The 12,648-nt window shown below is 34.9% G+C and overlaps 1 protein-coding gene across 1 annotated transcript in view; it reads left to right on the top strand.

Moving 5' to 3' along the window:
• Positions 1–12,648, top strand: part of LOC117422966 (delta and Notch-like epidermal growth factor-related receptor) — a 50,161-nt gene that overhangs the window by 21,654 nt on the left and 15,859 nt on the right. The window contains exons 3-6 of the mRNA XM_034038229.3: positions 1,771–1,865; positions 2,334–2,497; positions 6,780–6,922; positions 8,159–8,312. Of these exons, the coding sequence (XP_033894120.1) occupies positions 1,771–1,865; positions 2,334–2,497; positions 6,780–6,922; positions 8,159–8,312 (556 nt within the window). The remainder of the gene's footprint in view (positions 1–1,770; positions 1,866–2,333; positions 2,498–6,779; positions 6,923–8,158; positions 8,313–12,648) is intronic.

Genomic DNA, 12,648 nt, shown 5'->3' with positions numbered 1-12,648 from the left:
GAAACATTACATGTGGAGCAAAGGCTTTTTAAATGTAGCACATTGAGGAATAGAAACACGCTTATTTTTATTTTTAATTTATTTTTTAAAATTTTTAATTTTATTTATTTTTATTACATTGTGGTAGCATTTAAGCAGTAAGGATAAAAAAAGGCACTAATTACAGTAAAAACATTTCAAAAGTCATAGAATTTAAATTTTACAGGCAATTGTAAAACTGGTTAAGACCAGCTGAAATAACATGGTTATCTGTCTGGCTTTAATTGGGTTATAATTCTTCATAAAGGAACAGACACAAAAAGATTGGTGTTCTGAAAACTGAAATGTAGCTTTCCGTAATAATTTATGTAACCTAGCTACAGTCAATGAAATGTCCTGAGGCATTTTTCATTTTATCCAGCACATTCTCCAGCACCTATAGATATTTGAAAGCCACTGGAGAGATGGGGGTTAAAATCCTTCTTTTAAACTAAACAGTAGCTTGTTTTAATAATGCCAACCTAAAATGTATAAACCTGATTTTTCTCATTTCACTGTATTTTTATTGAACAAGTAATGTTGATAAGTGGGTCTATAAAAGTCTAGCATTAAAAACAACCCCATAATCAGTTAGTTTCCATTTTGACTGTATCTTTTACAAAAATTTGACTGTTGTCTTTTCAGTTGTTTTTTTTTTTAAATTATACTTAATTCCACATTTAAATAAGAAGAGACAAATATGGTTCAAAAGCCATCCGTTGGACAGCCCGGATACTGGTTGTAAATGGAATTCCATTTCCACAACAATTAAAACAAAGGCAGTGAATCCTTTACAGTACATCCTCAACAAAATGGCTGGCAATGGACTTGCAGCATCCATTCTAAACCTAGACCACACCTCCCAGTTTATCACCGTGAGTGATAAAGCTGAGAAAAAAAAAATTGGAGTATTTCCCCAATTGAGAAATGTAATTTTAATTCTGGCAGGCGACGTTATCAATGATTATTTAAACATAGATTGCTTTTTGGTGGTTACAGATCAATGTATTTTCTAAGGCAATTAGTGGTGGTGCATCTTATTTAGACAATGAAAACTAAAAATAGCACAACCCAAAGAGACATTAAAAATTAAGATATAATTATCTTTTTGTATTTACAATTTTTGCCTAATTGTTTTTCTGAGGCAGTTTCTTGTAAGGGAGTATTGCTAGTCCTATTTTATTTTCTTCTAACATTTATAATATGAGAGAAATAAGGGATATTCCTATGCAGCAATAAGCATGTCTGAAATTACTTTTAACAGCAGTGTACCCAGTTTTATTGCAATATTTCATGTGTCATTATAAAGCTAGAACTGAGTTTTACTGTAGGAGTTTTACCTGCTCTGTTAAGGTGACCTCTTACAATGTTTCCATTCAGGCTGGGTTACAAACCAATCCTACTTGCATTGAAACACACAATCCAGGCCAATTACATTTTCTTGGTGCTTGAGTTACACCATCTTGGCATGGCGTTAAACACACTGTGCATCTTCTTTTTTTTCAATGGAAAGCAATCCTCTTTATTTCACTGGCGTTAGTAATGCTAGTGTGTGCCAGCCATGCATCTGCTATATAGTGCTAGCCGCTTTGCAAAATAAATCAATCTTTATTAAAACTGATCCTGTTGCACTGTGTGTTTATTCAGATAATTTGATGGTCATTAAGATTAATTGGATGGAAACCAAATTGAGTTTTATTACAGAAAGTACTGTGGACTTGATGGGTCATATAATTTAACATGTGATTTCAGCTGCCCTTGGATTTCGCCTGTGGAAATGGAAGTTCTAATGGATCTGCTGGAGGTCGCAGTTCGTCCCTTGATGTGCCAGAAGAGACATCTGTAAAGTAAGGACACAGTGTGCTGCTGCTCGCGGGCAGAGGTGTGGAAAAATAACCGCCTCTGGTTTATTTGGAGAGAACATGACAGAGAATACTTTTGCACTCATTTTTATTTGAAAGCCCAAGGCTGAAGTCATGAAACTCACCAAGATATTTAAAACAGTTTGAATGGCTTTAAGATGTTGACTTATTGATCTTGTAGAAAACGTTGATGGTCTCATTATTTGTATTATTTTTACCAATGTCTAATTTAAGTACAGCTTTTTACTCTGTGAATCATCAGCTGTCAAATATGTTCCTATGTACACGTACAGTATTTCAATTTGCAGGTTGCGTTTTCAGATGACCAAGATATCTCTTTCAAACAAAGATCTTAAAATGATCAAATTTACAGAATACTGACAATTACCTGAGACCTATTCATTTTTTGGACACACATATTTAAGAAATTCATTATGTTACCTTTTTTTCCAGGATTAAGGTCAACGTGACTGGTTATCCTACCCTGTGGAAAGTCACTGAAGCTGGATTTAACCAATGCTCTCTTACCGAGGGGAGAAGTGTTCCTCTCCTCCAGGGCTTAGATGGACTGATTCTCTCAGAGGAGGAGTTACCCGTGGGAAACAATTACTTTATTGGTAATATGTGAGAGGGTTCCCTCATCAATCATATGGGGTGCATCAGGAACGATTAGCCTGCTAAGAGAGACATAGTTTAGTTTCTGTTTTCTATGGTACATACAGTAAGGCTTAAGGACATGCGTGAAGATAGGCTTAGTCATTGGAGAAACAAGGGTGTAAAACTGAAACCCGTCAGCCATAATAATGTCAACTGGCTCATTGGTGTGCATCTTATTTTGTGTATTAACCCAGAGTGATTCACTCATCATTGTCAGTTTATGCTTTATTAAACTTCAAAAACAGCATGCAATATGAAATGTGTAGAATTACCAATTTCAGAGACACAGTGTAGCAGTCTTCTCTTCCTCCGGTCTAACAAAAGGGCTCTAAAATAAGCCATTTTTATACCTAACATGTGGTTCCATCATTCTTCAACAATTCATTCTTTTTGTAACTGTTTTACAGCATAGCTTGGTATCCTCCCGTATCTCCCATTCTATCTTCTAATACACACCCTCACAATTGATGCATCTGACACACACCCTGCTAATAAGATATATCACGACAAGAGATTACAACAGAAGAGCACCAGACACCAACAACGTCCATATATCATACCCAAACAAGGGCTGTGTCTTTATCATTAACTTTCCACAAGCTTGCCTTTGCATTGAATTAAAGAAAATACACACACACACAAAAAAGCACAGCAACATACAAAATAGAAAAACACCTAATTTTCCAACAGCAATAATTTCAGGCTTCATTTATTATGATGGCCTTTTATCTTTTTATATACCCTGTAATTAAGCAGGAGCAGAAAGTAAGACTATTTTCTTTTCCCCCCCTTTCTTTGTGACCTAAAACAGCCTGTTCATAATAAATATTTTTTCATTTTACTGTGTACTATTACTCTTATATGTAAGACCTGAGGGTACTGCTTGTACTGAGAAATACATTTTTACACAGTAACATAATGAGCAAAACACTGTGTACAAATCATTTTTTATCCCTAAGGAGCGGTGACTTGGTTCATTTTGTGGAGGGGGGGGGGGACACAGATGCTATGGTTGTTCTATTGAAACAAAGACAGAAAATACAGAAACAGAAACTTCTTTTCTCCCAAATATTTTGCTTAATATACTGCATGCAGATGCACCAGGGTGCTCCATCTATGTGGCATATCTTCTGCTGGTGTGTGTGTATGAAACCCTGATCAATGGGCCTGCTAAGAACAGCTGCTAAAATTAGGCAGCCTGGTACTCTCATGCGAAATAGGCTAAGTCCTGCACCTGCTTATTCACTATGTCATGCAAACCCAATAAGTCATTCTAGTCACAGCTAGAACAACCTTTATCCTCCCCATGCACCTGCCTTTACCAAGGTGAAACTCGCCGTGATTGTGCTGTGAGTCTGTTGTTCTGATTTTGGTAAGCTGCCAAAAAACTCTAGCATTTCTATTGTATAGAAAATGAGTGTTTCCTATTTGGCGGTTGCTATGGATTTCTACTGTGTTCCCATTATGAGCAGCAGATAATGACAAATTATTGCATTGAGGTATCAAAATACATTTACAGTAAAAAAAAAAAAAAATCCTTTTACATTAAATGGTTTGCTTTTATATGATTTGCATTTGATGCATACATAAGAATGTGTATGGATTTTCAGACAGAAAAATTCCAATCATATTATAAACAGAGTACATTTCAGCTCACTTGCCACTTGGTTAATTAACATTTAGTTTTCGGATTCTGCATCAGAGATGTTCACTGAAGATTCCGTGGTTTGTAAGTGCAGGTCTGAAGCACTGTACAAGATACAGCTTAACCATGACTGCTCTGAAACTACAGGGAGTGTGGTCAAAGCTAAAGGGCTGGCATTCATTACTTCCTTATGTCTGTTCCTTTATTGGTGGGCAATCACTCTCTCAATCACCATTCACTTCTCCCTGTGAACTGTTATTGATATTATGGACTACATATCATTTCAAACTTGCTTGACAAACAATTTAGAACTCCCAAAAGCAAAGGTTCTATATTAGTTCTCCGAGACAAAAACACATGGCCAAAATCTGTCCATTTAAGTAAAGCAGTAATAATGCTATTGTATTTAATAATAAATGTCTCATTAACCTAGATTAATCTAGCTTACAGTAATATTATCTGCAGCAGTCATTCCAGCCTTACAATTATTTTGTAAGATCTAGTTTGTTCTTTTTTTTTTTTCTAAAGGGAAGGTTATATTGAACCCAGTTCATATGAATGTTGTTATTTTTGTGTTAAAGAGCCTGGTTGCAGGATATCTGAATTCAGAACACTGTGTGAAACTGCTTTGACGTCATTATAAAGGCCTAGAGCTCTTGAAGGGCAAGCAGGTTAAACTCAATTATGCACAGTATCTTCATGCTCTACTTTTTTTTTTTTTTGTTATTTCTTATTTTAAAAAGAGGGAAGGCAATCGTAACTGCAAATTGCAATTGTATTTCTCTTAAAGAATGACAATTAAATAATATACAGTGTGCATTGTAAAACATTAGATATATTTCACATAATATCATTTAAATGTATAGCTATATAAACAAAATTAAGCTGAGTTTTACTTTTAAAAACCTATGTCTTATATGATCTATTTTAAGAAACAAATGTTCTAAAATAGGTAACCTAGTAGTGCTGTAGTTTATAAGTATTTATTAACACTTCTTATTTTTGATAATAACAGGCTATTTATTCCTGTTATTGTTATGTCACTCAAAGAGAAAAAAAAAACATCTTCTCAGTACAATTATTTATCATGCTTTTCAAGCCAATGTAAGATTCTGGTGATTCTCCTAGTCGGGCTTCTATAGAAAATACAAGTTTGACTAACAGTTTTGAAAACTGGGTCATGACTGGAGTATGCATGCTTAGGTAAGCATTTGCTTATATGGCATGTTGTCAGGAGTTATTTTATTTGATATGTGGACAGGAGCCTGAGGGTTTATATCTGGGTCTTAAGTATGTTTTTTATGTCCAGAAATGTATTCTTTTGTTAATTGAAATATGCAGTATATGCTACTACTCAAACATAGTTAATATTACAGTTGGCTCATAAACCTAATATTAAATATGATAGACTAATTGTTAAATAATTTAAGTATGTTGTAAAACATTTTATGATGTCTTAATAAGCAGCTTTGGTAAATTTATATTCAGGAACAGGTTTAGTTTTCTATCCCACAGTATGATGACACAGAACAACCTGTTCATAATGAAGGCAAGTTTCACGATTCAGTTGTTAAATCATACAGTACAGTATGTTTGTTCAGATGAATTGACATTCAAATGACTGACCTATATATGAAACGTTGAGTTTTTACTTTGCCTTGCTTTTTGCTTGATATGTTACGCACTACAGCAAATCTTGATTTTTTTTTAGATTAATTCTATAATAAAGATTCAGAGCATTTTATGATTGTGAATAGCTAATTATTTTGTGGCATTTAAATGTATTTCAAGAACCACCACTTTTTTGTTTTTTTCACAACTGAATATAACAAATTGTAGACCCCTGTGACAGGATGACAGAGGTTTGAGGCTCAGAGACAGTGGAAGGGGCAAAATAATGATCTTTATTAAACAAAAATAATCAAATAAATAGGCACAAGGGCCCAAACAAAAGGTTTAAACAAAATACAGAAATGTAGGCTGGGCATTAGCCTTCACTACAGTTTCTTTCTCAAAAAAACAGCACAGCACAGCACAGCACAGCACAGCACAGCACAGCACAGCACAGCACAGCACAGCACAGCACAGCACAGCACAGCACAGCACAGCACAGCACAGCACCCAACCAACCAACCAACCAACCAACAAAACTCACCCAAAAACTCCTCTCTCTAACAAAGGGTTTCAGCTGTCTTTTATAGTCTGTGGCTGGAGCCCAATTAACTAATAATTAACAATTAAACACTTAAGGCTCCAGCCACATTCTCATGTGCATGTTACAGGGAGGAATTTAACCCCCTCCCTGCCAATCCAAAACAAACCAAGAATCACAAAAACATAATGAAAACAGTAAAAATAACAACAACAAAACACAAATTATAGGGGCGAGCTGGCACCCCATCACAACCCCACTCCACATATTTTCACAAGATTACCATATTTAAGAACAGTTTAAGTGTATTTACTCCTCTAGAGAAGAGTGCCATTCATACCTCTTAATATTGTATCCATTCTCGGGTGCATAGTTTATTGAAGTGGTCTTACAGACACGGCTGTGTTGTTCAATACTTTATCTTGCGTATTTCTGTCTCTTTCAGTGTTTGTGAACGATTCATCTAAACCAGTTTGGACTCTGCGCCTGAATGTCAGTGTTAAGGTCAGCAATTGTGTGGAGCCTGGAAGTAATTTTAATGACCCTGAATGCTCTGGGAAAGGAATGTGCACCACAGAATCTGAGAAAGTAGGTGGACCGTCATTTGATATGTATTTGACAGTGAGAATATTCATTTACTGCACCTCTGGATTTGTTTTATTACTAGGTTTCCAAATATAAAAAATGATGAGGTCTGCAGGAACAGAGAATACTGAAAAGACTTGGATACCAAAAAACGCTATACATTACCTCAAATATCTTTATACAGTCAATTTCTTCACATGTCATCATTTGCATTGCACTGCAATTTTTAAATGTTGCTTCTAAAGATTAATCTTATAATTAGTTGTGTGATTTATTTACTGTCTCTACTAATGTATACATTTCAAACCACAATCATTAAATGATAAATAGAGCTGAAAAGAAATATACTTCTTGATAGTGTTTTGATGAAAAGTGAGTGTTCTTTTTATTAAATGTTGTAAACATGTGTTAAACATTATTAACCAAACATGCAAGGATCAGCTGTAAAGGATTATGTATGTCACTGCATTTTCATCTTTTTTCATTTTTCATCTGTTTGTCATCTATCATATTATTACTTACCATGCATCTAACCCAGCAAAAATGCCTATTCTGGGTCAATTAACTTCTCTTGGTAGCTACTAACAACCAAACGAGCAAGATGGGCTGAATGTCCTCCTCTCGTTTGTAAACTTTCTTATGTTCTTAATTTCTAAAAAGGTGAATTTCTGGAGTGAGGTGGTTTGAAAACTGGAAAAAAAATGTAACCGTATGGTTTAGTTGAATTTCCCACTATGACACGGAGCAGGGGCCTGCATGCAGCGATACATTTGCTCAAACTCATATCTGTAGTGACAGGACTGCCAAGTCCAGCAATCTACATGGACTCTGCTTACAGAAAGATTAATAGTTCACGTCATAGGTTGCGCGCTTTCATCATTTGTACAAATCTATTTATTGCCTCTGTCTGTGCTAATACACCTGGTTAACACTTCATTTTATTTCTAACCTTTGCTTGTCATATCAGCAGAAATCATTCGTTTATTATGTTGCCGTGAAAATAATAAAAAAAGAAAAACAGAAAAAAAAGAAATTTGAATATCTGCTCTGTTGAAATGTAACAACATAAGGATAATATAAATGTATATACATATGTGAACAATTCAATTTCTTTATACTATTTTACCACAAGTCACATTTTATTTATAGAGATTAAACACCTTTTTTAGATCAAGTGTATACCCCACATTGCACATTGAGCACTTTTGGAATGATTGTAATGTTATTTTACCCTCTCAGATGACGTTCTACTGTGAGTGCAGCCGAGGATTCACTGGAATCTTCTGTGAAGAATTTGATGCCTGCACTGAGAACCCCTGTGAGAACAATGGAACCTGCACAGACGTGAGGCAAGGCGATGATGGGAAAAACGTCATCTGTGCCTGCCAAGCTGGTAGGCCACAGAACCTAGCAATGTGCTACAGAAATTAGTGTAGGAAAAAAAAATTAAAAATGTAAATTTCACTGTTTCCATATGTTATTTTCATAAATATCTTAAACTGTAATCTAATCCATATTTTTGTATCTAAATAATTTTCTTTTAAATCATATCAGAATTTTCACAGCAAAAGACAACCAACTTTGTGTGAACACGCCACAAGTGTTGCTCTTAGACAAAGTTGCTTTTTCTTCATCAACACACATTCTGTGTTATTTAACCTATGTTTTTTTTAAATGTGAGAATAATGGTTAAATTCCAAAATGGGCACAATGTATGCAAATACAAGCCAAGGCTGCAGAAATGGATGATCCTTACAATTTGCACTAAGATATGGTGGTGGTCGAGTGAGGCTGCTTATCTTGTGATCAGCTGTACTGTAAAACCGAAATGTCATAAAAAATAAAAATCTATTTATGCCTCTTGGAAAATAGAGACATAAAGGGCAGGCTTTTCCCCAGGGATGCTGAAAGTAAGGACATTGCTTCCTCTGCAAATATAGACAGACAACTGGGAACGTTTCATCGTAGCTAGCAAGTACATGCTGTAGCCATTCAAAATAATAACATACACTGTTTAGTGTTTGCTGTTTTCATAAGAAAACATGGTTAACATGGTTAATATATATATATATATATATATATATATATATATATATATATATATATATATATACTGTATATATATCTTGAGTCTGCAACAGTCCACAGTCATTATTAGAGATGACACAGGACTCAGGACAGCAGATCAGTCACTGATGCAATGGTACTGAAAGACTAGAATTAACAATTAACAGAAGCAGTTGACAGACTTCCCAAATGAACTTGAGATAATAGAGTGTGCTCATAATCATAATCAAAGCACACCCGCCAATCCAAAATGTAACAGGTTTCTTAACAAATGGCCATTTCATGCCACAAACGGTGTATGATTTGCCCTTAAATGCAAATGTTGATGTTACTGTAAGTATCCTTCATGAGACCGGACGTCTAAACGTAGACGAACAATGCCTTGCACTTTGGAAATTAGACAATAGTATCAACAGTTTACTGTCACTGCTCAAGCAGCTACTCAAGTTTACAATAATTGTGTGTTACTTTTAACAATGTGCAGCTGACTTAAATACATAGTTAATATTTAATTTCATGGGGGTAGCATTTTTTAAGACATTTTCTGTGAAAAACTATTCTGTGATTAATTATAGTAGGTGTAGGTGCAACCACAAATCCAAGTCAAAAAAAGCTTGAGTACTCAAATTTGAATTTCAAAGTAAAGCAAGCTCAGAAACAGATATCTCTGCTATACAGTTCTCAGGCATACTAAAATGCATGATAAAAAACTTTATTCCAGATAGCTCTTGAAGAATAAATTATAGATGTTGGACGGAAAAAAAAAAATACTGTCTGGGAATTGCTGGGTCTTCTAATTATTCTGATCAAAATCATTCCTTTAAAGCTACCGTCTGATAAATATCAGCTATTTCTTATATTAATGCTTTTTTTCTGCTGAATGCACTGTACATGTTTGATGACACTTCTTTGAGGACGAGGCTGTAGGAGCCTTTCCACTTACTTTGTGTTTAAAGAGCTGTGTTGTATAACTCAATGTCATGATGCTTCCAGTGAAGCCTATTAAAACTACCTTCATAATAACTCACACAGCTTATGTTACGGCAAAAGAAACAAGATGAATGCTATTGTGCTTGGCGCCTCATGCTTTTCCTTTAATTCACTTTTTCATCTTTCATCAACATGGACATCTATTTACAGCAGACTTCTAGTTTTTGCAACTCCATTCTAAGCAAGATATCCATGTCCATGTCTGAGGATCGGATGCATTTATGTTTGTAATACTGGAATTTAATTGGCTAATGAATCATGACCATTTACTGTACTGACATGGAAGCATCTAGTAATCAAAAACAATTACTTTCTCACGTCCCACCCCAGAATGTTAGCTCTTGGTTCATATTTGTTTAATCTGGCAAGGAATAGCTAAACATCACTATAGACGATACATTGCAGAATTTTTTTTATCTTAGATGTCAAAATGATTCAGAAACAAAGTTAGGAATGCTCAGCTGTCTGCAGATACCTCTGACAAATGCCTTTTGCAGAGCAGCCAGAAAAATAAGAAGTTCTTTCACAGACAGTGTTCTAATACATCATTGACTTTTCCAATTCCATCTACAGAAGTAGTTTTTCTATATGCATTCGCAGGTCTTGTTCCTCCATGATGCATTATCCTGTGAGGATGTGCTAGACCACTATCGTTGTCATGGATTTTATTCTCATAACCAGGAGGGTACTGGGATATATTATCCCAACTTCCTTGTAAGGAAAACTAATATTTCAGCTCCCTTGAGAGTGCTGTTACTCCTCAACTACTGTACCCTTTTTCTAAAATTGTATAATTTGTTGAATACCGATGGGCACCTGAGCCAAGTGACCAGGCAGCTATTTTGGTATTTTTATTGTAAACATTAGATGAATAATCATCTCGAGATGGCAAAACCGGAAAAATGGACATTTCTATAACTGATATCTTCCTTAGAGTTCACCCACACAAGTCCTGTGAATTGTCTCATTTAGATTTAGGTAAAACTATTGGATTAGAAAAAGTTTTGAAACAATTGTCAATTTAACTTCTTTTGGTTATAGTTGCACTTACAGATTGTATTATAAAATGATTGAAGTTATGGATAAGTTTAGACCCTCACCGGTTTATATTTTATACAAAAGTGTTAATCTGACTCTTAGTATCAGAGAAAAGCATTCACAGAGTTATATTAAAAAGAAATGTACCTGTCACATCCCTTCCCACCCTTGAGTGTATCCTGCAGTAATCAAGTTTTTACAGAACCCCTGCCACCTTTACCTTAGGGTTAGGTGTCTTTTTTCACTGGTATATTCCTTAATAATACACATATTTGTGCTAATTATGTAACCAGATATTGAGTAGACAGATGGGTATGTTGATAAAATTATCTTAATACATATAACACTTTATCTTTTATTATAATAATAAAAAGTCTGATACTGGCAGATAAAGTAAAATCCTGAATAACGCTGCAGAAGTATTTTTCACTTATTGAACAGAAGGTTTATTTGACCCACTGTAAAGCTCAAGTCACAGTTGAAATTGATGATAGCTGCATTTGGGAACAGTTTTAAATGAAACCTGTCAAGGCTTTACCATAGCAGCATAGAACAAGCAGGGCACAATATCAGTGACACTTGAAGTTAAACTATTCATTTTAATACGAATATATGTATATATATATATATATATATATATATATATATATATATATATATATATATATATATATATATATATATATATATATATATATATATACAGACATGCTCAATTTGTTGGTACCCTTACAACTCATTGAAATAATGCTTCATTCCTCCTGAAAAGTGATGAAATTAAAAGCTATTTTATCATATATACTTGCATGCCTTTGGTATGTCATAGAATAAAGCAAAGAAGCTGTGAAAAGAGATGAATTATTGTTTATTCTACAAAGATATTCTAAAATGGCCTGGACACATTTGTTGGTACCCCTTAGAAAAGATAATAAATAATTGGATTATAGTGATATTTCAAACTAATTAGTTTCTTTAATTAGTATCACACATGTCTCCAATCTTGTAGTCAGTCATTCAGCCTATTTAAATGGAGAAAAGTAGTCACTGTGCTGTTTGGTATCATTGTGTGCACCACACTGAACATGGACCAGAGAAAGCAAAGGAGAGAGTTGTCTGAGGAGATCAGAAAGAAAATAATAGACAAACATGGTAAAGGAAAAGGCTACAAGACCATCTCCAAGCAGCTTGATGTTCCTGTGACAACAGTTGCAAATATCATTAAGAAGTTTAAGGTCCATGGAACTGTAGCCAACCTCCCTGGGCACGGCCGCAAGAGTAAAATCGACCCCAGATTGAACAGAAGGATAGTGCGAATGGTAGAAAAAGAACCAAGGATAACTGCCAAAGAGATACAAGCTGAACTCCAAGGTGAAGGTACGTCAGTTTCTGATCGCACCATCCGTCGCTTTTTGAGCGAAAGTGGGCTCTATGGAAGAAGACCCAGTAGGACTCCACTTTTGAAAGAAAAACATAAAAAAGCCAGACTGGAATTTGCTAAAATGCATATTGACAAGCCACAATCCTTCTGGGAGAATGTCCTTTGGACAGATGCATCAAAACTGGAGCTTTTTGGCAAGTCACATCAGCTCTATGTTCACAGACAAAAAAAAGAAGCTTTCAAAGAAAAGAACACC

This window comes from Acipenser ruthenus, chromosome 17 (genome assembly GCF_902713425.1).
Source record: "Acipenser ruthenus chromosome 17, fAciRut3.2 maternal haplotype, whole genome shotgun sequence".
Taxonomy (NCBI): Eukaryota; Metazoa; Chordata; class Actinopteri; order Acipenseriformes; family Acipenseridae; genus Acipenser; species Acipenser ruthenus.
This window is presented reverse-complemented; position numbering and strand designations above follow the sequence as displayed.